This window comes from Cuculus canorus, chromosome 7 (assembly GCF_017976375.1).
Source record: "Cuculus canorus isolate bCucCan1 chromosome 7, bCucCan1.pri, whole genome shotgun sequence".
Taxonomy (NCBI): Eukaryota; Metazoa; Chordata; class Aves; order Cuculiformes; family Cuculidae; genus Cuculus; species Cuculus canorus.
In genome coordinates this window covers 10,524,007-10,549,672 of record NC_071407.1, presented here as the reverse complement: position 1 = coordinate 10,549,672, position 25,666 = coordinate 10,524,007, and the positions used below count along the sequence as shown (strand labels likewise).

General features: G+C 38.3%; 2 protein-coding genes across 7 annotated transcripts in view; one reads left to right on the top strand and one right to left on the bottom strand.

Annotated features, from left to right (window-relative positions):
* The window catches only part of PHYHIPL (phytanoyl-CoA 2-hydroxylase interacting protein like), a 58,093-nt gene extending 51,860 nt beyond the window's left edge, over positions 1-6,233 (top strand). For both annotated transcript variants that reach the window (XM_054071212.1, XM_054071213.1), the window contains exons 4-5: positions 272-389; positions 3,980-6,233. In XM_054071212.1, the coding sequence (XP_053927187.1) occupies positions 272-389; positions 3,980-4,514 (653 nt within the window). In that variant the 3' untranslated portion in view covers positions 4,515-6,233. The remainder of the gene's footprint in view (positions 1-271; positions 390-3,979) is intronic.
* Positions 6,234-6,372: 139 nt separating this feature from the next.
* The window catches only part of FAM13C (family with sequence similarity 13 member C), a 50,004-nt gene continuing 30,710 nt past the window's right edge, over positions 6,373-25,666 (bottom strand). For all 5 annotated transcript variants that reach the window (XM_054071196.1, XM_009555433.2, XM_054071198.1 and 2 more), the window contains 8 exons: positions 24,649-24,787; positions 23,196-23,277; positions 20,562-20,773; positions 14,493-14,576; positions 10,837-10,932; positions 9,376-9,575; positions 7,726-7,827; positions 6,373-6,969 (listed from right to left, as the gene is read on the bottom strand). In XM_054071196.1, the coding sequence (XP_053927171.1) occupies positions 6,846-6,969; positions 7,726-7,827; positions 9,376-9,575; positions 10,837-10,932; positions 14,493-14,576; positions 20,562-20,773; positions 23,196-23,277; positions 24,649-24,787 (1,039 nt within the window). In that variant the 3' untranslated portion in view covers positions 6,373-6,845. The remainder of the gene's footprint in view (positions 6,970-7,725; positions 7,828-9,375; positions 9,576-10,836; positions 10,933-14,492; positions 14,577-20,561; positions 20,774-23,195; positions 23,278-24,648; positions 24,788-25,666) is intronic.

The window sequence follows — 25,666 nt, the reverse complement described above, 5'->3', positions numbered from 1 at the left end:
CATCTCTAACAGAGGAAATCCTGACTGAAAGTTGCTATAGGCTTGCAAAATATTTATGGGGAAGGGAGTGGGGAGAATCAAATATACATATTCCTCCTCTTGGTCTCTTGGAAAGTGTGCTGGGCTATATAGTGTCTGTATAGCTGCTGCATGATGTGATGTGTGTTATCAAGGCTCTGCTCCCAATTTTAAGTCTGTGTGCCTGTGCTGCTTTTGGAGAGTATTGTTGTTTTTCCTGCCCCCATACTAGCAGATTGTCTTTTATTTCCAGATTATTCAAAAGTTCACCTAACACAGCTATTGGAAAAAGCTGAAGTGATTGCAGGCCGTATGCTTAAACTATCTGTTTTTTATCGTAATCAGCACAAAGAATACTTTGATTATGTCAGGTAAGAAAGTAAATATATGCAAAATCATTTGACAAATTAAAGTAGTAATGAAAATAAGTAAATGGAGGTAGTTGTTCTAAACTAGAGCAGAATGTCGATATGCTATGTTGCCAGTTCAGAAGGAGGGAAAAAATAAAAATAAAATACAACTAATTTCTTCCACCTTGATTAACTCGGCACTTTCCTTAGGCAATAAAAGGTTGTGTTTTGAAGCAGAAACTGAAGAATCCACAGGGTATCCAGCCTGAAAGTGTGTGTTATATTAACAGTCTGTTCAATAGCCAAATAATTCCGTTGTACTAAGAAATTCAGACTAAGATTTCTAATAGTAGAAGTGGAAAAGTGTGGGCACAGGCATTTCCCTGCATATCAGAGTTCCGCTTGAAATATGGGGGGTTGGAACTAGATGATCTTTAAGGTCTCCTCCAACCCAAAGTATTCTATGATTCTATTAAATACTTGCTGTCCATGTACAACCACACAATTTCTATGCTGAAATATAGTAACTGGGGCTCTGCAATCCAAATATTAATTTACAGATCGAATGGAAAGGGAGAGGGGATGATGTTTAGGCAATTTTGCAACACTGTGCTTCATTTGGAACAAATAAATGGGATAGCTGGAGGTAGGTTCCTTATTCCTGTTGTCAGACACCCAATGTTCCTTTGCACACACAACTGTGTCATTACGATAGAACAGATGACTTTTCAGTAGAAGGAATCAAAGCTTTTGTACTGACTGAGCAGGAGCAGCCAGCATGCAGAAGTAACCTTCCACCATGAGAAGAACATGGACAAGAGGTAAGCAATGTGTCAACATCTGTTTCAGCACTGTCAGGAGGATGGCAACACTGACTATGCTTCTTTAATTTGTATTGAGACATTGGGCTGCTGCTGTGCTGCATAATTCCAGGTTTAGGTGGGTGTCACACTAGTACCTGTCTAGAAAGTCTTTTTTTAAAACAGTGAAGAAAAAAAGGAATCCAACTCCAAGAAGCAGGCTCCACCACCCTTAGCAATGTTTCCACTTTGCAGTCTTGAGAATCTGCTCGATTCTGGAAGTGTCTGATATATTCCAGAGCATGAGGTTTGCTCTTTCCCATCTGTGTTTTGGAAGAATTATTTTATTGTGCATAGTGACAAAGCTGTAAAACTCAATAGAGGTAGAGAACGAACTGTAAATGTTGAGACTGTTTGAGGACCTCATAAATCTCTGCTGCCAACCTGGACAAGAAACCACAGAAGGGGTATGGCTGTGTTGGTTCTCATTCTCATAGAGCTTTGTTTTCAGCTATGTAATCACAGTGCTCCCGCCTTTGCATTTTGAAAATTACCACTGAGGTGCATTTCTAGCTGTGGGTTTGGCCTTGTTCTGCCAAATGTAACTCTGATTGCACTGTCTCTTTTCCCCTCCCTCTTGTTATGTTTATTCTTGGTTTGATACAAATAGAGACAAGTTTGTTTTCCTCCTGTTAGTGAGTTAGAGGCAAAAAGCTGTGGTTTGCCAGGTCAGTATGAAGCTAGAATACCTGTAACTGTCCAATGGTCACCTTTTCTGATCACAAAAGTACTAATAGAGTCACAAGAGCTATTCCTTCCACAATACACCCTTCTGAATGTTACGTTAAAAGCCCTAACACGTGCTTCCTTTCAGGAAAACTTCCTTATCATACCATGCCTGGCAATGGCCTCTGTAAACAAGCTTGGAAAAGCTTCTAGAGTAGCTCTAGTAGCATCAGCAAACAAGCAACTGTCACGGTGCTAAAGCAACAACCCCAAATGTTGGGTTTGAAGTGTGAGCTTGTAAGTAGTGTTCCTGTCAGTCTGGTGATTACTTACCTCGGCTGGAGAGCCCTAAAGCAGCTCAGATCCCTAAGAGTGACCTATAATTAGCCTAATTGGCCACTGGATGTCAGTATCTTGCCACGGAAACAGAAATGCAAGAAGCCTGGCTTTCCAGGGTGCAGACAGGGGTGGTTGTTCAAGCTGTTTTTTTTTTTTTTCTCCCTAATTATCGCTTCAGTCCTCCTATAGCAATTATATACCCCACTGTCATCAATGTCTTTGGAAAGGGGCCTTGAGCCAGTAACTATGTAGCATTTAAATGGCCCAGAAAGCTTTTGATATTTTTCTTAAAGTTGAATTAAGACACACTGCTCAGATTAAAAATAATGAAAAAATAAAATTAAAAAAAAAATCACAGTTGGGGACATAACTGAGTTAATTAGAGTTGGTTTGTATGCATACACAGAATTTGTTTGCTTTGACTGCTACTTCCCACTTTAACCAAGTAAAACCTTCTCCCACAGAGCACCATTTTACCTGAAGCTGTTACAGTTTAAAAGCAGAGAGAACAGCTGACTGGGCTAGTCTCCCTTCTCCTTAGGGGAAAAAAAAAAAAAAATATATATATATATATATAAATAAAATAAATATTTTTTTTAAAAAAAAACAAAAGAGTAAAGCGAGAGGAAGATGTAAGACTCTCCTCCAGTCCCACCAGTCCCACAGCCTCAGGCGGTTTTAATCTGTCACTGTGTATAAAAGCATTTTCTGAGAGTGCCTAGTAAATATAGTGTTTTGCAGGACTTACAAAAGGGAATGTTTCCCTTTCTGATATCACGTGGTCGCAGGTGCAGAGGGTGTCAAAGCTGTCAGTATAGCACTTCCAGAGAGATGTAGGGCATAGGTTCTGGGGAATGTCCATACATAAAATTTCAGGTGCTAAGGAAGGAGGATTAGGTGGGGCAGTTTGGACTGTTCTAAAATTTCAGCAGTATAATGCTGCTGAATGCAATCTGTGATTTAGAGTCTTAAAAATTCACTTGTTCTATTGAGTGCTGCTTTTCATTGGAACCAAATTGAGCTCAGCTGGCAAAAAGAAAGGGTTAATCTACATTTTTTTCCTCTCGAGACCAGTGACTGCAGAAGCTGGATACCAACCAAAGTGGAAACTAAGCGAATTACCTAATGCTCTGTGCCCATTTTTGCTTTGACTGAAATCAGCAGTAGACAAATTAGACTTGAAATTTTCATTTGGGGGAAAAAAAACTTCAGCACACAGTATGTTCCTTTCTATTAACACTTTGAAAAACATTGTTCAGAAATAACTTTCATTGGCAGTTTTCTACATAAAATGTATACTGCCTATGCTAAAAATACACATTAACAAACAGTATATTCAGCATATAGAGACTGACTTTCAACTTTCCATGTGATTAAAATGTGCTTATTGTTGCAATTTTAGTGGAAGGCTGAGCAAAGCAGCTAATTAAAGATATTGGTGGTTTGGGGGGCTTTTTGTTTGTACTATTCTTTGCCTGCATATAATACCCACACAGCTCACAGCTGACACAGAGGTCAGGCTGGAAAAGTAGATTTTTACCTTGATCAGGAGTTATTTCTAGCTCTTTGCGTCTGGCCTCGCTTGATTTTCTTGGTCCTAAGATCATGATGCTAACCACAGTTTTCAGTTTAACTGTTTTCCCTTGTGTCCCTTCGGTACTGTTACCTAACAGCATAACATCCTAACTTGCCCCTTTTTCTTTAACATGTGTTACAAAATAAACAATACCAGTCATTCATTTGTAGAGAGCATCATGGGAATGCTATGCAGCCCTCTGTTAAGGATAACAGTGGCAGCCATGGCTCTCCAATCAGTGGGAAGCTGGAAGGCATCTTCTTTAGCTGCAACACTGAATTTAACACTGGGAAGCCACCACAAGATTCTCCTTACGGAAGATATAGATTTGAGGTTGCAGCTGAAAAACTCTTCAACCCAAATACTAACTTGTACTTTGGAGACTTCTACTGCATGTACACAGCCTACCACTATGTCATTCTTGTTATCGCCCCTGTTGGATCACCAGGAGATGAATTCTGCAAGCAGCGCCTTCCTCAACTAAATATAAAAGATAATAAATTTCTGACCTGCGACGAAGAAGATGGTGTCATGGTTTACCATCATGCCCAAGATGTTATTTTGGAAGTAATTTACACTGATCCTGTGGATCTCTCTCTCGGCACAGTTGCGGAAATTACTGGTCACCAACTAATGAGCTTGTCTACTGCAAATGCAAAGAAAGATCCCAGCTGCAAGACCTGCAATATCAGTGTTGGACGTTAAATCTTTCCTCATTACTTAGGAGCCTTCAAACCTCTGTTGCCCATTTCCATAGTCAGACATTTTTGTCAGAAGCATGCACATGCCGCTGTCACCAAAAGCAAACACGAGTCTTCAAAATCTCCAATAGTGTTTTTAGTATTTCTTCTCTCCCTCTTTCCCTTCTGTTCCCAAGATGCTTTAAATGATTAGAATTCCTGGATTTCTTTCTGGCAACCATTTATACCTAGATGCTGCAAAAATTGTTTTCTGTTTCTTGCCAAACATAACAAAATCCTATATAAACTGCTTTAGCAAAATAAAAATAACGGCTTATAAATGGTGTTTAAATATGCATTCATTTTAACTACTGAACAAATACTGGGATAACTCCAAACAGCATGAAAGGTTGTAATTGCAGCATGATTTCAATTTCAAAGCCTAGAAATGTCAGCACTTCCAACGTGTTGTTTGACAGTGTTATTTATGTTATTTATATTAGCTAACTGAAAACAGAAACTGTGTCTTGACATAATAAATATAATAGAAAAATATTTTATTTGTACTGTTGTATAAAATATTATACAATCATAGAGAATATATAGATTACATTTTAATATCAATTGTATACATATGTCATGAAATCATTTTCCCTTATCAAAGATGTAGTTTGTAAACTTCAAATAGCTCTGTATCTGTTCCTGTTGCTCTAGATGACTTTAATTAAAACAGATTTACGAAGGAGACCATTTCTGATTCATAAAAGTTAAGTTATAAATTACTAAGTCATTACACTGGAACAACAAACCTCTGAGAAATAAAAAATTCCTTTTTTTAGTGTTCATACTTTTTCCTCCAAACTATTTGATAATGTGTACATCTTTAACATCATGCCAAGCTATCACATACAATACAAATACAAACAGGGTTTGTACAGAATAGGGTTTATAAAATGAAAATCTTCTTACCAACATAGAAAACAGGTGGCTTATACTATGTCATCAATACAAAATGACAGTTGAAACAAAACATTAAACATGATTCAACTTATTGAAGTCCCTTTTATTATTATTCTTTTAATTGTTCCTTCCTTTATGTCTGAGCTAGGTATTTCCCAGAATCCCTGCTTTTTATTTCTGGTACAAAAACCACTGATAGTCCTTCTGTTAATAGTCCACTTTTCACATAAATGGTCTATCACAAATAGTGAAAAAAATCTCCTTAATATTACAAAGTGTGGTGCTCTGAAAGTTAAGAAAGATGCATAATTCCAATGGAAAAATATCTTTTTTATAATACTTTAGTAAACAAGTTGTCTAACATTCCTCATTAGATAACCATGACACTCAGTTATATACCATGTATTTCATCTATCCAAAATATCTGAACGTAATGCAATAATCTAGTTTTGTTTTAATATATATATGTGGCAATTTATAACACAAGAAATACTTTGACATTTTACAAAGTGCATGCGTCTAAACAAGCTTTGGTAGTTAGAAAAGCAAACATTGTAGCATCAGGCAAAATAAAGTGCAAATTTTAATACAGAAATAAGAATTAGCATGTAGTTAATCTATATACTGAATTTTTAAGTAGTGTGAGCCAGGTCCTGTGAGCCATAGTGCAAAGGACAGCAATCAGTGCGGGTTTTTTTTATTTCTTCCCTGTAAACTATCTGTTTTGCCAAACACTTTCGCCATTTGGCAGTCGTGTTCCGTCTCTCTTTTTCTGCATAGACAGCATCAGTGCTTACTCCCAGAACTTTAGACAAAATCCTAGCACTGGTTCTTTGTGCACACCTTTCTCTGAAGCGACTGCAATTGAATGGTATCTCTGTCTTGAAAGACAAGAGTATATTGGTGAGTTTTTCCTTCATTTTATGCACGTTTCTTTTAATCTAGTGAATCAGCACACTGATAACCAAGATCAATAGTCAGTTATAGTGCATGTTAATCCTGGAAAGAAATGTGTGGTGCATTACCATGTACTAAGATGTACTAAAAAACTGGAGAGCATTTCCTCACACTTTTTAAAACTAAGAGCAGTTGAAACTGAGACTCTGCAATACTTCAACGTCCTTTTAATTAGTAACAACATTCTCACAGTGCACTTCAAAGCTTTTTCAAAAGGAAAAAATATATAGTATAGTCCACTCACCCGTGCTTAATATTCTTGCATATTGCTGTCCTCTCTGATCCCAGCTAGTGTAATTGGTAAAGTGCATCAAAAACCTCAAGTGTGTCAAATAATTGTGCAGCAGACTAAGACCTGTAAAATTACTTCCTCTTTGTCATTACTTGTTTGTTTGCTTGTTTTTTTGCTACAGAACAATACCACAGCATTGCATTCACTTCATATAGTTTTGGAAATATCGTGCTTACTGATGAGAACCTCCAAGAGCCTGATTTTGGCTTTTGTGTGCTTGTATTCAGAGTATTCCTCAGCCATTGGCACACGATCTTCTTTTTGAGGACTCCTATGAAAAGCAAATAAAAGCACCATCACTTTTATGAGTAGTCTTTAATGGTGCAACACTGAATGAGGATTGGGTTGGATTTTCATTTTCCTAACTGTACATAATTTGACAGGACCAAAAAGCTCTAATAGACAGAAATTAAATATTAGTATTTAAAATACTGAATTTGCATATATCAGGTAATTCTCTTTTTTGTCAGCCATGCAAGCATAACTAACTACTTCGTTCTAAAATATGCAGAGAATTAGTTAGTGCTTTCAAAACTGTTACCAGACTACTACATGCCCATCAACTCCCTGGTTTTCATGAAACAAGTTGGTAAATTAAGGGAGGAAAGGATAAACAAAGACTGAAAAGTAGCTAGCATTTATCTATGGGTGAAAGTGGCTTCTGTTTTTAAATCTGCACTTTTAAAAATGTCCTAACTGCAAAATGTAATCCCTACAGATTTCCATCCTCAGAAAGAATGTTTAGCACGCTCCCTTGTGCTCAGAGAAGATCCCAAGCTGGGGTTTATACCCATTGCAGGCATGTCCTGGAAGATCCAGACCGTCCTTAGGGATGCCCACATCCCAAAGGAACTAAGGAGGGCGATGGAGATAGTCACAGAGACCAGACACCTCCACGGTATCTTCCAGTCCTTAGCTGCAGCTTCTCTGCCCTGTGGCCTTGGAGTACCCACCCTAGCGGAGGCCACGTATCTGCATAAGAGCCCAAAGGGGAGGAGAAGAGAGCTTTTGTTGAGCAGTTATTTACCTTCCTGTCTGCTTATAGAATTGTTCCTCAAACTCTCTCAGAGCTTTGCGAAGCCTTTTCTTATCTGCTCTTGTTTCTCTGAGATGTTCAAGCAGGACAGGCCTATAAAACAAGAGACAAGAACATGAAACCTGCGTATGCTTAAAAGTATTGTAAAAGCTGTGGCTTTGGGTAATAAGCAGCCTCCTGCTATGGGCCACAGCAGGCACTGATCTCAGTGCCCCAAGACATTCCATCCCATCCCTCCAACTATAGATATAAATGGCTGTACAATCACACACAATAAATAGTTGTGGTTCTTCCCTTTTGGTAGTATTTTAATCCTTCTAATAAAGTGAAGGCAGAGACACTATGGACCACAGGGGAAAAATAGCTTTCAGAATTGAGTCTTGCTAGTGGTCTTAATTCTGTATGGAGCTGACAGAGCTCAGCGTCCCACTGGATATGCTTTGCATCTCTAGCTGAATTAAAGTCAACATACAAACCCCACTCCTAAAAGCAGTTGTTACCAAACAGTACGGTGATGCAGTGGAAATGCTGTTGGTACCCAGAAACAACTTTTTTGGAGGTCATGTTTTAGCTGATATTTGGAGAATAACATTTTTAAGCTAAGAAGGAATTCTTGTATGACCTATGGAGCTGGGTTTGGGGTTGTTTTGGTTTGTTTGTGTTTTTTTCCCCTCATAATAACCAAATGCACAGAACTATAGTCACAGCATTTGTGAGCAAACTATTGCATATGTAGTTAAGTGACACAGAAAACCAAGACATTTTTATTTACTCTCAATTTTGGTAAGCCTTGCCAACTTCATTTGTGCATATAAGAGCTCCCAATCAAAACAAAAGAAAAAGATACCATCCCATAAGCTATGAGAACACAGCTGTTCCCAGAAGGTGTATTTCTTCAACAAGTTTTGGGGCTGAGTCATAACAACCTATCTTGAGATTTGTTGTTTCATGCAACACGAAATTCTTAACTACAAAACAGGACAGCTTTATTTTGGTTTTATAATGGAGAGTAGGAGGGCGGCATTAAGTTTTATGGGCATCCAGATGCTAATACCCATTCTTATGCAAGAAAGAAATTGATTTTACATGCATTTCAATGGTCTCACATATGCCCATATGGTGCATGATCCTGCACTCAGTTCACCTGTTGCTGTTTGTATGCCTCATCTCTCTGGTATTTTTTGCATCACTCATGTAGTCAGTCCCAGTACACGCACACAAAAGCAGATTAGCCTGCTCGTCTAAACTGGGTTTTGGTTCACGACTGCTTTGTAAGATGATAAGTAGTTGGATATCTAAAATATTTGCAGCACTTATAGGTAGGTCCATATGTCTTTACTGTGCCATGACGTCGAATCTACCACTCTGTATATGTAGTTAGTTATTTTTCCTGTCTGCTTACATTTCTTCACCTGTTTCTTCAGTGACTTGGCACAAAGTTGTTTGAATAAACAGCTCAATCCGCAGATATGCTGCCCAAGCAACAACTATCTTCTGCCTATTTTCTTCCATAAGAAAACATTGAATCACCTCTTTGGTATAGAACATTCCCATACAACATGTATGGATTGTGTTTCCTTTACAAAGCCTACATGAAATATTTTTTAAAAAATTGGGGAGGGAAGAAAAGACAGAACTTACATTGTTGCCTCGTGTAAATTGGACATAGACAAGGCTGGTTGCCTGAAAACTTTCTTTTCATCCAGAGGTGAAACATATGCAGGCTCACTCTCCTCCTGAGTGTAACACAGGTGCTCTTCAACAGGGAGGCAAGACAGTGGACCAGATGATAACTCATGGCTGCTTTGAGAATGGTCTTCATCTGAGTCTTCTTCCTCCCGCTTGTAAATTGTAAAACATGATTAACTTAGTTGTTCACAATCCAATAATAACAATTAATAGGATGACACTGTGAAGAGTTAGGATCTAAATTCCTGGGTATATTCATTGAGACGGATAACATATTGAAAGCTTCATCCAGGTATCCCTGAGATTGTTCATGGCAGGGCTCGTGGGACTCACTGAATTACTCTATATTGTCCACTATGACTAAACAGGACAGAAGTTAGCCCTGCTTTCAAGTAGTTTCAGCCAGCAATTAATTTTTGTTTACTCAAAAGTCTTTATAAGTAGCAAAGATTTAAAGAACATTATGCATTTATGTAAGCACTACAGTCTTGCTGGAACTTGTGCTCCTCTTAGGTACCATCTACTGTTTACAATATATCCAGAAATTCTGACTGTAACAGGAGTTGGAAGTAGAGATTCCACAGTTTTATAGCTGCAAGTGTTGACTGCCCAAATAGAGGGATGTCACTGTCTTCCTCATGTTCCTTGATCCTCAGAAGAAAAGTTGAGATTTTGAAACTAAGGCTTCAACATAAAAACTCCACAGAGCAAAGCTCCAAAGACATAACATGGTAACTTAGTTAAATTTTCAAATAAAATATCCGTGTGCTTGTGTACAAAGATTTACAGTGGGATTTTTCAAAGAAATCCAAAGCTTCACTGTCATCTGACACACAATAATTCATCATTTTTCAAATCAATCCAGCCCCAATTACTATTAGATTAATATTTTTGATGGAGATATGCTCATTAACTTCCAAACAGCCGGATTCCACTACCTCTGCTCACGGGTGAGACCAGTACTGTTACATTACACTGACACATTATTAAAGTACTACAAATTATATTTATGTGCTACGTGATTAATAAAGGCATTGTCAAGTAAATATAGAATATATAGTGATAATATAGTGCTCCATGGGAAGCTATGGGTTTCAATTCTGTATTGCATATGTTAGCCACAAAAGAAAACGAATACCAACCTTTGATCTCTTAGCCAGTCTTTAGAGGTGATTGCCTCAGAGACTGCTGCTACCCGTTACAACCTCTAGCATGCTTAAAAGTTGAATTTTACAGAGCATTCACTCTGTAATTCACTCTGTGTAATTCACTCTGGAAGTACCTCTGTATTAACCAATAAGCAGATTCTTCAAATACTGGTAATTACATTGCTGGCAGACTACATACAGGTAAAAATCAAATAAGGCATTTATTATGATTCTTGACAATGGATATGAATTCTTTCTAACTTACAATTGTTGTGATCAAAGATGGAGTTGCGAGAAGGTTCTTGATAATTCTGTATCTGTCGTAAAGAGGTTTCATGAGACTCTTTTCTTGCTTAGTTACCTAAAGAGAAATCATTACAAAATACATCCCTCCAAAAATAAAAATAAAAAAGTACATACATTTCTCATTTTCTGCTGTAAAGCTGAGGAAATTATTTGAAGGGTATGACCTGATGCGTACTTTGCTTCCATAGATAGTCCGTGGAAACTGTAGGTTAACCTATACAACTTCTAAAAAGGGAAATGGCAATCTGTTGTTCTAATGAAAAATAGCCAGTGAAGATGCCTTGAGCCACACCACCCAGGCAAAGGGTAAACAATTCTCTGTCTCTTTCTGAAGATGCTATAATAGAGTTGTGAGAGGTAAGATATGCTTCTACTATCCATTGCATTGATATCTCACTTCTTAACTGCAATAAAGGCAACAGGCTCTCTACAGTAACGTGACAGTCTGTCTGGGCCAATGTACTTGGCAACCCAGTGGGATGGAGAGCACTGAGAATACAGCTTTACAGTTTCAGTGACTGAGCTGGCTCCATGCAGAAGTACTGCACGCATCACTTGTTGGAACTGCCTTCTGCAATCAGGGTCAACCATCTGTTCATTTGCTTTGCTCTTGCTCTTTTATGAGCAGTAGGAGCATTGATTTGGAGAAGAGTATTATTTCAGATCAAGTATTAAGAGCCTGATCCAGTCATAAATAAATAATAAATAAACAAATTAGACTTAGATAAACTAGCTGTGCAGTAGATCGACTTACAAGAAAAAAAAAAAAGCAAATCCCACAAGGAAAAAAAAAAAAAACAGAAAACCAACATGTTCCTCAGTCATGAAGTGTTTGAATAGAGTCATTTGCGAAACCATCAGTCTCTGCTCCTCACCCCACATGCCTATCAGCACCCACTGGGTACAATCGCGCTGTCTTTTAGCACTGCAATTGCACTACTGCATTGAAGCCCAACTACACATGCTCAGACAAGTGAACAATGAGTGAACATGGGACAGGTTTGAAGAGACACAGGCTAGCTGACAGCATGGGCAGTAGTCCAGAGTTACTCAGAAAAAAAGACCTGATCATCAGGAGTAGGGTTGACAGCAGACAAATGCAGGTCGATGACCCTGCATATATCTGACTGATCATCACAGAATCATATAATGTCCTAAATTGGAAGGGACCCTTAATGATCATCAAGTACAACTCCTGTCCTTGTAAAGGACAACCCTAACATTCACACTATGTGTCTGTGGGCGTTGTCCAAATGCTTCTCGAATATTCTCAGGCTTGGTGCCATTACTGCTTCCCTGGGGAGTTGTTCCAGTGCTCCAATACCCTCTGCATGAAGAACCTTTTCCTAATATCCAACCTAAACCTCCCGTGGCATATCTTCCTGCCGTTCCCTTAGGTCCTATCATTGGTCAACACAGAAATCAGCTCCTGCTCCTCCTCCTCCCCTTGCCCCCTTGTGAGAAAGCTGTAGACCATGATGAGGTGTCTCGTCTTCTCCAGGCTGAACAGACCAAGTGACTTGAGCCACCCCTCACATGGCTTCCCCTCTAAGCTCTTCACCAACTAGCAATTTGAGTAGTTGGGAACTACTTCCAGAAGCATGCTTCACCACAGAACGTCAGGGCTTGCCTTTCCCAGACAGTCCACTTCTCTTCCCCAGTCTTCATGTTCCATTTGACTGCAACACATAAGACCTCCAGGAAACTCCAAACAAGCCAGAATAGATCATTTTCTGTCTTAAGTCTAGCCAGTGCCCTCTCTGTCTGACTTTGCTCAGGTAAGTTTGAATAAAGTTGGTGCTCATCCATTCTAACTGCCAGCAAGGCAAACATTGTCACCAGCACTCTCCACTGTATTTCAAGGCTGCTGTGTTCATAGTACTCTGAATAAGCAGCAACTTGATAATATTTTCAATGGGTTCTCTCTTTGTACTCCCAAAGGAGGTTTCTACAATAACTGCAACATTGTCTAGGACTGAATTTTGCTATTTGCTTAAAAAGACAAGGAAAAAGCTTTAAATAAACAATAAAAAAAAAACCTACACAAGAAACCATCAAAGTTTTTTGCATGATAAGCTAAATTTCTGATTATTTTCTTGTAATCCCAGTATACTCCATTCAAGTTAACCTTTTGATAATGCAGTGGCATATGTGTTAAATTACAAGGCACATCACGGGTTGCTAGTTCAAATGTCTGAAGCAGGGATTCCTGAGGCTTCAGTAATCAACGTTCAAATACTGTGCAAAATCTATGTTCTGCACTGGGACAACTCCTTGCCAGCAGAGAGGCACCTGTTCTGTTACCTAATGTCACCATAGTGCTTCTGCCTGGGCAGTCACTGATTTGCTTTCTCCAAGTCATCAATCCCTTATCTTTTACAAACTGCACGAGCTTCCCCAGCAGGTCTCTCTCTCTTGGGCCTCTCCAGCTCTGAACTAGGCGCAGGGCCAGTGCTTGCCTCTTGCCTTGGCCTTGTGGCCTTGCTCTCCAGCTCTTCTTGGTGCCCAGAATGCATGCAGACTCTTCACACCTTTCCCTCAGGAAAAGACATCCCTATAGATACAAAGGTTAAAATTTCCCACTCCAAGGTACGTGACTATGTAAATAAGTGTGCACCTGTAACTGTATGAAGCATCTCCAGAGTGCTTGTTTATTTTCAAGAACAAAGATGTAAAAATCTTCCCCAAATTCCATTTCTCTCCTTTAAGTTCTTGACTGACCCTGAGCTTTCTGTCACCTGCAGTCAGAGCTGTTTGGCAGAACTAGGACTCCCTCTCGGCTGCTATCACTGATCCCCTCTTACCTTATGCAGTCGGCATCCTGTTTCTTAGCTGATTATAGAGCTGCTTCAGCTTTCAGAATAAACACCTTCTCTGAACCCCATGTTACAAAGCACATGCTGTGATTCTCTTTTCTATCTTTGAATCTTCAAGTCTCTTACTTCTACATAGCACTAATAACTCATTTTCTTTTTTTATTCTCTTTCTTAGGAAAAATAATTTCTTCATACCTTTCTTATACGTTCTCTACATCCCTAAGCTCTCATTCCAGGCCCAAAGAAGGAGGATAAAAATGATTTTGTCCAAGATGCAGAGAGATGAAATTCAGACCATAATAATTTTTAAGAGTTGGCATATTTTTGGACGCATGCTGGTGCCGTTCCCCTTTTCCCCTACCACAACAATTGCTAGGCAGAAACATAGACAGCCATAAGACTACAGACACAGACATCAAACGTATTTAATGTCTCAGACAGTGCCCAATAAACCTTTCTCAGCTGATAAGCGCTCTAACCTTACATGTGTTGTATGCATGAGCCAAGTCTGCCACGGATATGTAATCTTTCACTTTAATCGTCAAAACCTGCAAACTGCAATCATGAAGAAAGATGCAGGGGCACCAGAAACTTCCCTTTTTATTTTCTTTTTTAAAAATATAACTCAAGTTCATCAGTATCAGGCAATAATGTTTATACCTGAAGATTATTTTGAAATAACTAAAATTATGTTACTGAGGTAAAATTCATCTAAATATATTTAATATATGAGTCCAAAAATACTTGTTAGACAAGTTAGATAATTTTTAATTTACCTATCTTTCCATGGTATACTTACAGGTCGTCCATGAATACTCTCAAAACATAGTAGACATTTCTGAAGATTGATTTTTTCCAAAGCCATTTGCTTTTTTGTCATATCCTATTTAAAAAAGTCATTTATAAGATTATGAGTCAGAATTTCATGACAAGGGTACAGGTAGGTATCTGTTTAATAATCTGTTCTCCCAAGATAAACATCAATAATGTATTTGTTTCTGTCCACGCTGAGGTCAGTGGGGACTTGATCTTGACTTAGCAAGAATACAAATGTACATGACTGAAATTTTAGATGGACTAAAGTACGTCACACGCTCAAGGCCTAACGTGCAGCCGATTACAGTTAGGAGGTACTTCTACATATTAGAGCAGGTGTTAGGTTAGGCCTTTATCAGTGGAAAATGCACTGTATTTACTTTGTCTGGCCAAAGTGGAGTCTTTGTGGCCTGAACTTGTGTTCTTTCTTCTGAAGAAAGATACATGAATGAAAATGTGCTGAAAGGCTGGAATCGTACTTCTCTTAATGTCATTATATAAATACCTTGATTTCTTTCAAAATTACTATTCTGTGAAATTAATTTAACAAGCTTAAAGTCAGGAAGTGGTATTAGGATACTGACAGAACACTGCATCCTTATCTGGAAAATTTCCAGGAGTACAAACTGTAGTCTTAGTCAATAAGGCAAGAATGTCTTCGTGTGTTACTCAGAGCCTGCATCTGAAAAATTTTTCTGGGAAAAGGGGTTGACAGAAAGTCCAACAAGCAAAGGGTTTAGCTCGAATACCACAGCCAAATTGTGTAGACATGGGGTATGTCTCATGGGTTGGGTTTTGGAAAGGTAGGCTCACAAAACTCAACTGCATCATCTAACTAGAAGGTATTGGTATTGAGATCCCACAGATACCAATGCAGCACTTTCCTAGAACATTTTCCACTATTTAGGTAACAATTATAAATAGACATTGTAAATGAAATATTAAAGAAATATTTTTCTCATCCTAGGGAGAAATCAATGAGATCTGCATGTTATTAACTTCTATTTGCCAGATCAGTTCATAGCTCATAGGTAGCATTCCCCATTATATATTAAATATGGTTTAGTTGTAACAAATGAGAACACCAATCATTCTCGTCAACATACTCAGAAACTGGCAAAAATGCAGAGAGTACATTCCTCAGCTGTGTCATTATTCATCAAGAAAAATAGATTTGCATTGGCTGGTGAGGAATGAAGAACAGAAAGCTTTAGCTATGCAAACACAATGCATCTACAGAGTACAATGATGGATTCACAATGAAATCCCTAATATCCAGTACTAGAAAAGGGTGCTATCTCTAAAATGAAATGGAAGAATAATGTGATCAGACAGCAGTAAAGTATGGCTGGAGATGTGCATCTGTAGAATCGCTATGGAGAAGACACAGAAAGTGCAGCCTTTTACTAACAATAGGAAGGAAGGTGGTCTTTCTTCCTCAGTCACAGTTCTTGCTCTGCTGGGTTTAACACCCAACACTAGCAGTTTATTTCTGTTCAAAAATCACCATAGGAATCACTGGTAGCAGAAAGAAGTATGTTGATGTTTTCACCAATTCAATTTTTCAGTGTTGGTGATATACCATTGTATGCATACGTATCTGCTGTTTAACAGGTATTTCTCTTCTCCTCTCCCTTTCCTCCTCTTTCCAAGATCTGCTCCTGACATTTGCATATTTTCATCTGGGTTGGAAGAGCAAGGAACGCATGAGGTTAACATAATTTTCTACAGTCTTTCTCAGATCACAACAGATCTGTATGAATTAGGGATAAGTGTTCAGAGGTTTGGAGATGAGTCCATGCACCATGATGAAGTAATGTGAAAAAAGGTTATTATTTTTAATTATTAATTATTTTTAATAAATAGCCTCTACTTTTTAAAAGCATATCAAGCCTTGAAGAAGTAAGGCTCTTGCTAATATCAAAGGAGTGCCTTGCTATTAACTTCAGTAGGACCAAAAGCTTTTTTTGTTTGTTGTCCAAATGCAAAACCGGTGCAGAACCACTGATCACATTTTGCCTTAAAGGTCTGCCCAAGTTAATCACTCCAAAATTATGTGTCATTCATGTTAACAGAAGAGCTGCAAAATGGAATGTAGGAGTAATGTAAAGTAGCTAATTCATTTACTTATTGCTAGTACTGAAATTAATAAAAGGCTAATTCTTTCAAAAACTATTAAGCCTGGAGCAGTTGAATGGTTAGAAGGAAATGGGGAGTGATCATTAATATTATTTTACACATGAGAAACAATCTCAAGAGGGGTTAGCATTTGGGCCTATTTCATTAGCTCATTTTATTAGTAATCTCAAGACAGGTTTGTATTCAGCTAAGTTCAAAATGGCTGATAATTTTAAAATCAGAGAAGGCAGGTGGAATCACAATCTGCAGAATTGCCTGAGACATCTTAGGACTGCAGGCTGCACGCAGTAACATGAAATTCAGTGCTAACAAAATAAAACCACTGCTTCATAGCCAAGGAAAAGATGAACTGAAGCGGGTCAATACTGAGAGGACAGATACATAAAGGTAACTGGTCTGACAAAATTCTCTGAGCAAATCTTAGAACTAAATATAAGGAAAAAAATGTTGCTTACGTATTAAGCAAGAAAAAGGAAGCTACATATGAAGCTAACGTAGTAGTTTGGTTGTCATAACTTGGGATAAAGGCACACACAACGGTTTATACAGTTTTCTTCCTCACTAGTAAATTCCCAGAATGCATATGCTTTTGAGTTTCTGTTGTTCTTCCAGACAGAAAATACAGCCTCTGAGGACAGACAAGTGACAACTGGCCCTGGCTGAGGCTTCCCCTGCTCTGAGGCAGCGCTTTGTTTCCATGCAGGCAACGAGTCCTGGCTCCCAGCGCCTACTAGGTCTTGAGAATGGGTGGTGGCTTGTTACACACAAAAATAATAAGAAAAATTTTAAAGAAAGGCAACAAGTGGCATCACACATCCATAGAGTGATGTCAGTTTACTTTAGGTGAGTGTCTGGCCGAGTCTGCCTGCAGCCCTGCTGTGAAAGGCCACGTTTGCCAGTGAACCGGAGCTGAGCACCAGAGCTGCAGAGCAGCACTGTGACTGGGGCAGCAATTACATCCTCAGCCATTAAACATTCAGACTGGCCTAAAAGTCAGGAGTTAGGATTTGGCGTTTGGGATTTGGTGTTTTTTGAATAATACGATTCAAATTATGTCTATTTGTCTTTTGGCTCCTAAACTCCTACATTCATTGTCTTAATTTTTTTTTTTTTAAATGAAGCCTTGTACCTAAAAATGAGGTGAACTGTTAAATAAATCATCAGTTCCCAGCAGAAAGAGCTAGTGACACAAACAGTAACAGGTGACCATCCCTTTTTGGGTTACTGAATCATTTACAGGTCAATCCAAATTTTCTCTGTCTTCTAATTCAATAATTTTACTCACAGGCTTTCTTTGAGGGAGGGGTGTTTTTTTCCAAAAACTACCTTCTGCTATTTCATATTCAGAACTTGTAGTCTGGCCTTTTTAGACGTACTGGTTCAGTGTTAACTCTACACCTTTCTTAAAGACACTCATTCTCTCAGCTGTATTTCAGCAGAGCCTTAGAGCCTCTCCATTTGAACTTCATGGGACAACTCAGCAGGCTTTTATGGAAAAAATATCCTTGTCCAAAATAATTAAATCTTGAAAAAATAAACATGCAATTAATTTCCTATTAATCCACTTCAGATTCTAGTACTTAATTTCAATATTATATACAGGATAAAGTGGCACATAAAAAGTATCTACAGTAACACCAAAGTTGCATGTAGATGAAATGAAGCCTTTGATGTTTGCTGTAACCGGCAGACATCCTTGATCCATTTCACATCATTAGTGCTATAAAACTCATTCTGCCTTAGAAGTCCAGGATGACTCATAATCAGAAAGCAATTGGTTTTAATGTTATACTTAAAGACTTACTAAAAAATATTGGTTTGAAATATATCAATTTGACTTCATGTTATTCCTTTTCAAGCCTCCATTCCTTAGCAGTTTTGTATAACACCTTTGCTAACAAACAGTTCTCTCAACACAAGTTCTCTCTATAAGAATGCAAGAAGAAAATAAACAAGAACTTTAAAAAAAAATCTGAAAATATTAACTTCTGCAAACATTTAATTCTTGTAGAATTATCTGCAAGAATATTTCGAGCCAGCACTGCCATTGTACAGATTTAGGAGGTCTTCTCTTGGAAAATCAGAAGTCCAATTAATTGATAAATGAGAGACCCACACCCACCTTACTCTTATAAGAGTTTTGCTGGATGATTTCCTTGCTAACATCTGTTTTGGTGCCATATGATCTCACTCCTTACATAATAAAAAAATTAACAACTGAAAATATTATTATACGGTCTGCACTGTTGGGATTTTCAGACTATATACAGAACAGCATGGGTTTGTTGTCATCTTTTGTTTTCTTACAAAGGAGTTCTGGTTATGAAACACTTTTTCCATTTCAGAATTTTTTTAAAAAAGCAGTTTATAAAAAGAAACAATTAAAAAGTCAGTCATGTATGCAGAGCTTAATTTCTCAGAAGCACACCATCATTATGCACAGTTCTAGTTTTTACATACAGAATCACAGAATTGTTTTGGAAAAGACTTTAAAATCATCAAATCCTACCCTTAACCTAACACTGCCAAGTCCACCACTAAACCATGTCCCTAAGCACCACATCTATACCTCTTTTAAATATCTCCAGGGATGGTGACTCCACCACTTCCCTGGATAGCCTGTTCCAGTTCTTAACAACCCTTTTCAGTGAAGTGATAGTTCCTAATATCTACTTTAAACTTTCCTTGGCACAACTTCAGGCCATTTCCTCTTGTCCTATCACTTATTACTTGGGAGATCATCACCCACCTCCTTACAACCTCCTTTCAGGTAGTTGTAAAGACCAATAAGATGTCCCCTCAGTCTCCTTTTCTGCAGACCGAACAACCCCAGTTCCTTCAGCTCTTACTCATGAGACTTGGGCTCTAGACCCATCACCAGCTTATTCTGCAGTAACTAGTGGTTTAAGAACAAAGAATAGAATCAAAACAAAACAAAAAACTTCAAATTTGTCTCTGCTGGGTACTTTCTGCTACTGAAATTCACCTAGAATAATTTCTTAGTTCTCAAATGGTTTTGCATTTAGTTCATCACTCCTTTTTGCCCCCCCTCTCCTTTTTCGTTCATCAGAGTCTAAATGTGACTGTCAACATTTAGATTTTAGGTTCCTTTTAGGGATAGAATTTATTGTCTTGCTTGGCTGTGTAGCAGTAGGAATAGCAAAATCATCTGACAGCAAGAATAGCCAAAAAATGTATTTTTATGGACAATATGTATTGCAGCAGACCCTATAGTGTGCCAGTAGTGTGAAGGTACAGGAGAAGTTAAAAATTTTTACTAGTTTAAAAAAAAAAAATTGCCCAGCCAAGTAATTATGCTTCATAGAATATTACTCCTACATTTAGAAGAGTAATTGAGAATGTGGAAAAGCAGAGGCAGTATAAGCACAAGTAAATGTACAAGATGAGATAAGGGCAAAGTAGTCTGGATGCTTTGCATCTTAGTGATCTTAGTGCAGTGCTACTGACAGGGCAGAGTCTTCCAGCATTTCTCGAGTGGAGGGGGATCTTCGTTATCAAAATAACTTCAGAAATGTTTTTTAGTTATACAGTTTCTGTGGACTCAAGATAGGATTGCTTTTGCTGTAAATGTCTTCAACGCAAGGAATATGCACCTCCTGCACACACTATGGAGACATGTCTCAGCGATGCCTGCCACACGCATCTCTGAGCAAAGAAGCACTTTGCACTATTTGAAAAGACCTCCCATGCCTCTTTTGCAGTGTAACTCTAAACAGAAAAGTCACTTCAGAAAACTGCACTAGAGTTCCCATCTCATCAGAGAGAAAATGCACTGCAGCACCAGAAGACAAAGGACACACACCCACTAGTAAACCCTGAGACAGCTACACACTGATTAACACCTGACTCAGATGATCAAGTTCTGAAAGAAATAGCCATACTTGTTAAATACCTTAATAGCCTCAGGAAGGTTAAAGTGTTGTCTTTTCTCCTTTAATCGTCTCAAAACGCTATCCATGGTTTCTTCTACTGAGGGAGCTGGTTCCATGCTTGTGGCCTCCTGTGTCCCAGCCTCTTTAGAGGTCCCAGTGTTTTCACAATGATCATTTCTTTGAGGTGCTCTGGAGGTACAGTTTTGCTCTTCCGACATTCTGAGTTTCAGATCTGAAAAGCAAATTACTTAGCAAGTAAATAGATTAGAAACATTTACAAACAAGGAAAAAGCCATCCCTACTTCTTGCATACAATTATTATCATACTGCAGTTGTGCAGGAAAGTAATTAACTTCAACATGTCACATCTTTCAGCTGGTTAAAGTGAAATCCAAGGGTCAAGGGACGAGATGTGTCCAGACCAAAGAAACTTATAGCACTTCTCTTTCTCCTCCAAGCCCATCTTTGACATAAAACATGTTACTATGTGTGAGGACTAAAGAGGCACTGGGTTAAAGAGTGGGGTCTGGGTAGGAATCAAGGGCAGAATTGCAGTGTAAGTCAGGTTAAGAAAGAAGCCAAACAGCACCATAGAGTATTTGTGGGAGATTTGAGGAGGAAGGAAGTTGAGGGAAGGGTTTTATATGGAAGCAGAGCTCACTCTTGCCCTTTTCTCCTCATTACGGGTTGATGAAGTGCTTAGGGACATGGCGTAAGGGAGCGTTATCTGGATAAGTAAGGGCACACCCAAGCCTGCTGTGCAGATTGTCATCGAAGGACGCAGTTCTTTGCAGAAGCTTTCCTGGACAAGAAGCAGTGTCTCTGCAGCCACTTGCCCCACTCTCACCCCAGTTGTGCTTGTCGGTCCTCCTAAGCTGCTGTGCAAGTAAGGAGGAGAGCAAAGGTCCTCCCCTAAGAAGGGCTGGGGAGGCTAAGTTGTGCTACAGAGCCTGTCACGCTAGCTGCCAGGCTACTGGAATCATATACTCTAGGTCTGCAAAATCAACCCCATCCTTTGCTAGTGCAATTTAAACCATAACACTCCCTTCCAGAAGCTGCACTGCCACCCAGCCAGGCTACTAAGCTGGAACTCATAAGGAAGATCAGCCACTTTACTTAAATGACTTCATTTGGCAGTAGAGTACCTGAGCAACACAGCAGAAGGGTTAGGTTACAGTATGTCCTAACTTCAGAGCCAGCAACCTGCCTACATGCCATTAAGTGTGTAAGTGTATTAGTTTGACACCAAGCCAAAGACCCTGGAGTTTTAGAAACCTGCATAGAGCAACAAGGAAATTGAATTAAGGTCTGAATTTTCTCCTGTAAAACCAGGCTTTGTTCCTAGAGTATGCCTGGCTGGTGAACGACCTTGGACAAGGCAGAAGACTGATGGTGACAAATGTGTTAAATTTATTGAAATCCATGCAGAAGCAGTAACACAATTTTTAGCTTTGACATTCTGAAGATACAGGCCAGGTTTGTAGGGAAAATCAGTAATCTTTATTAAACTCATAGAGCTAGGAAGGATGGACAAGTCTCATGAACTTGAAGGACCTACAAGTACGTGAATGCTTTTCCATTTCAATGGCATCTGCCTCATGAACGTCATGAATCTTACTTCACTTAAAAGCAGTGTTATTATTGAGGATAATAAAATCAAGGATGTACACAGCGTCAAAGCATTTTGGCTGGGCAGGTGAGGCTGATCTATGAAAGCTAGAACTCCTGGCTAGATGAAGCAATGTTTGAGTCAGAGAAGTAATTTTCAGAAATTTAACAATGTAGTTTGGCCATTTCTTTTCATAGGCCCTTCCTGGATTTATAAGACAGACTTCAAGAGGGGAAAAAAGAAATCTAATAAGCATGCAGCCTGGTATTTCAGGGAGAAATTTCCAGAAGAAATTTACTGAATGTTTGGTTTCTAACTCTTTATTTATCATAATGACATCCTCTATGCCTACATTCTCAACTAAAGTTAAGAACACACAAGAGAAGAAATTTAATACTACAATTTAATTAGTATTGAGAATCTATACATAATGTGGAAAAAAAGATGTAGGTGAATTATAAATAAACTTTTAAAAAATATCCGTCAGTTCTGGCTACAGTCCCCCTGAGGGCAACCATGTGATACACCCACAGACGTTAATGGAGTGGTATGCAGACAGTCAAGGGCAAAACTTGACCCTCGAGACCAAATCTAATATCTGAGAAAGATCTGGTTTTATGATCAAAAAAATAAAAGCTTTAGAGTTGTGTAACCTCAGTCCTAGAATCATTTTGCGCCTGCATTTGTACTATTACAAGGGCATTTTTAACTTTGTCTTTCTGTCTTTCAGACACTCACAAATATATCCAGACTAACATTGCTTTTTCCATGAATGTTTATAGTTATGAGGAAGAGATCATGTCTTTTTCCCCTTCCGCTTTTCAGCCTTAGTTATGAAGGTTGAACTGGCTTACTTTAATCCTTGCTTTCAGGAATCAAGGCAAGTCATGTCACCTAATTTCTTCGTTGTAATTGGGAGACTTATTGCCATACACTAGTGAGAAATAAGCAAAGAACTGAGATTAGAAAACTAACACTAAAATATTCCAGGTACATTCATACTTCCAAAAGCTGCAGCAGAGAGAAACGACATGTTATTATGTACCTTTCAGCTGCTTACGACCTTTGGCCAAATCATTCATCCATTTCAGAACTTCAGGATTGGAAGTTTTGTCACCATGTGAAGGCTGATGTAAAGAAAAAATTAATAATAAAGAAGGGACTGATGGTTATACAGTCAAACAGATAAAGCTCCATTCATACAGAGTATGCTAAAAAATGTCCACATTTCCAACTGCACTATATCATAGTGTCATGCAGAGCATTTGGCTCGATTGTGGTACTAATTTATCATGCCTTATCTTTCCCCATTGTGACACAGTGCTACATGGATCTGAGTATTTTGGCTCTGATCCTAAAAAAAAAGACCCATTTAAGTCTTGACTAATTGGATAAGTAATCTCAGCAACTTCAAAAGGACTGATCAAATACCTGTTAGTCAAATTCCTAAGAGTTTTCCAGGATGGTAACCAAAGCACTCTGTCCCCTGCAGGGACCCCTGCTGCTTTAAGACAGGGATTATCTTGGGAAACAGCACTTTAAACATTTCATCTGAACTGCTTAACTAATCATATGAAAAGAAAATCCTGTGCAACACAGTAATTTCAGAAGCAAGAAACAAGAAAACTTTGTATATCAGTTCTTTCTTTGCATTTGGAAATTGTCTCCAAATTAAAGTCAATTTACACTGGATCTTCAAAACTCACATATTAAAAAAGGCAGAACAGATTTCCAAAATTAAACTTCTGAAATAAATTCTTTTCTGGGCACAGCGTGATGACTGTTTAGGTTAAGTATGAAATTTTACTTCTTAGAGTATATGATGACAACATGGCAGTACAGTTCACAAAAGCACATTTAGGTTTGCAGTCGTTGATCAGGTTACAAGGCAATATACAGTTTGCTGAATATTCATTTTAATGTAGTCATAACTGCTTCATATTGTACATATCCTTAGCATCACAGATGTTTTGGTAAGTTTATACTGCACAATTTGATATGAGTGATGATCTTACATACACTGCACAGAACACATCACTGACTCCACCACTAACACACCACAATTATTATTCCTCTGATTTCTGCGATCAGTTTCTATTGACCCCTATGCTTTGGAGTTCTACAGGAATCTGTCTGAATTAAGGAATCAGCACAGCAGAGCAATAGTTATGAGGCAAATGCCTTCTACAAAGTAAATAAGTAGCTTTCCATCTTTTTAATCATTTTGGTTCACAAGCTTGTCAGCTGCATTTCACTGCTTCACACTTCTCACACATCTAGAAGATGGCTATTTTGCAGCAAAGAAAATGCAAATTAGAGTCTCAGAACTACGGCATACACTGAAAGACATTAAAAAGGTATTCCCTCATTGACGATTTTCCTATTTCATTTTACCAAAAATACTCTCTTCCCTCTTTTTTTTGTATATGTCTAAACACATCAGGATTCTTGCTTGGCTCTCGCAGTATTTCCACTTATCTTTTTAACTGATGTCTTACCAGGTATTTCTTTTCTTGCTCAAACTTTTCTTCAAACTTCCTAATTTTTCTCTTGAGACTCTGAAGGTGCTTGGTAAGTTGTGCTACTCTTTGTGGTTCTTTGCAGTCTTCACAGTTACATCTGGAAGAACTCCTTGGCCTGCAAAAGCCAAAAGCATAGTAGCTGGATCAAAGAACTGACCATAATGAACCATGTCTTGTTTCAGATACACTTAATGCTTTCCTAGCACTTCACAACATGTTCTTTCACAGGATAGAGATAGTTTATCAAAGTAGGCATAGAATATTCACTTTTGCTTGAAGGTACCCTTAGGATATACTAAAGAGCTCACCAACTGTCTTTCACTCTCTCATCTTTTTTATATTTTTTTAATTAATTGTGGGATTTCTGAATATCTTTTCAAAAGTTTAATCTCGTAGGTCACAACCTGATCCTGTATTTATGTTTAACACTCACATCTTACTTCACAAGTCTTCAAGCTGTAAAGGGAGACTATGACAACACGATTTGTAGAAGTAAGCTCAGTGAATTTTTTTATTCCTGGGAATAAACATTATCATTTTGAAGGCAGTTTAGCTTCTGATTTTTTACAATTGCAAATCAATAGATATGATTGTTATTCATATGCAGCTGACAGCTGTGTATAGAAGCTTTTAAGAAAGTTTGGTTTCCATTCGAAACTCACAGCTTGTTTTCTGGAGATCACGTACACGGACTGTTCATATGTGCTATGACACTCTCAGATCTCATATCTCAATGAATGACTCAAACTACAGTTCTATTACAGCTCAAATTTTTAGTATTATACCTTGACAGCCCTCTCCTCTATCTTATCATCACTCATCAGACTAATTACTAACTAACATTTTAAATAGTCACAGAATCATAGAATGGTTTGGGTTGGACCTTAAAGATCATCCAGTTGCAACCGCACTGCCATGGGAAGGGACACCTTTCTCTAGATCATGTTGCTCAAAGCCTCAACCAATCTGGCCTTGCTAACTATAATTGACAAAG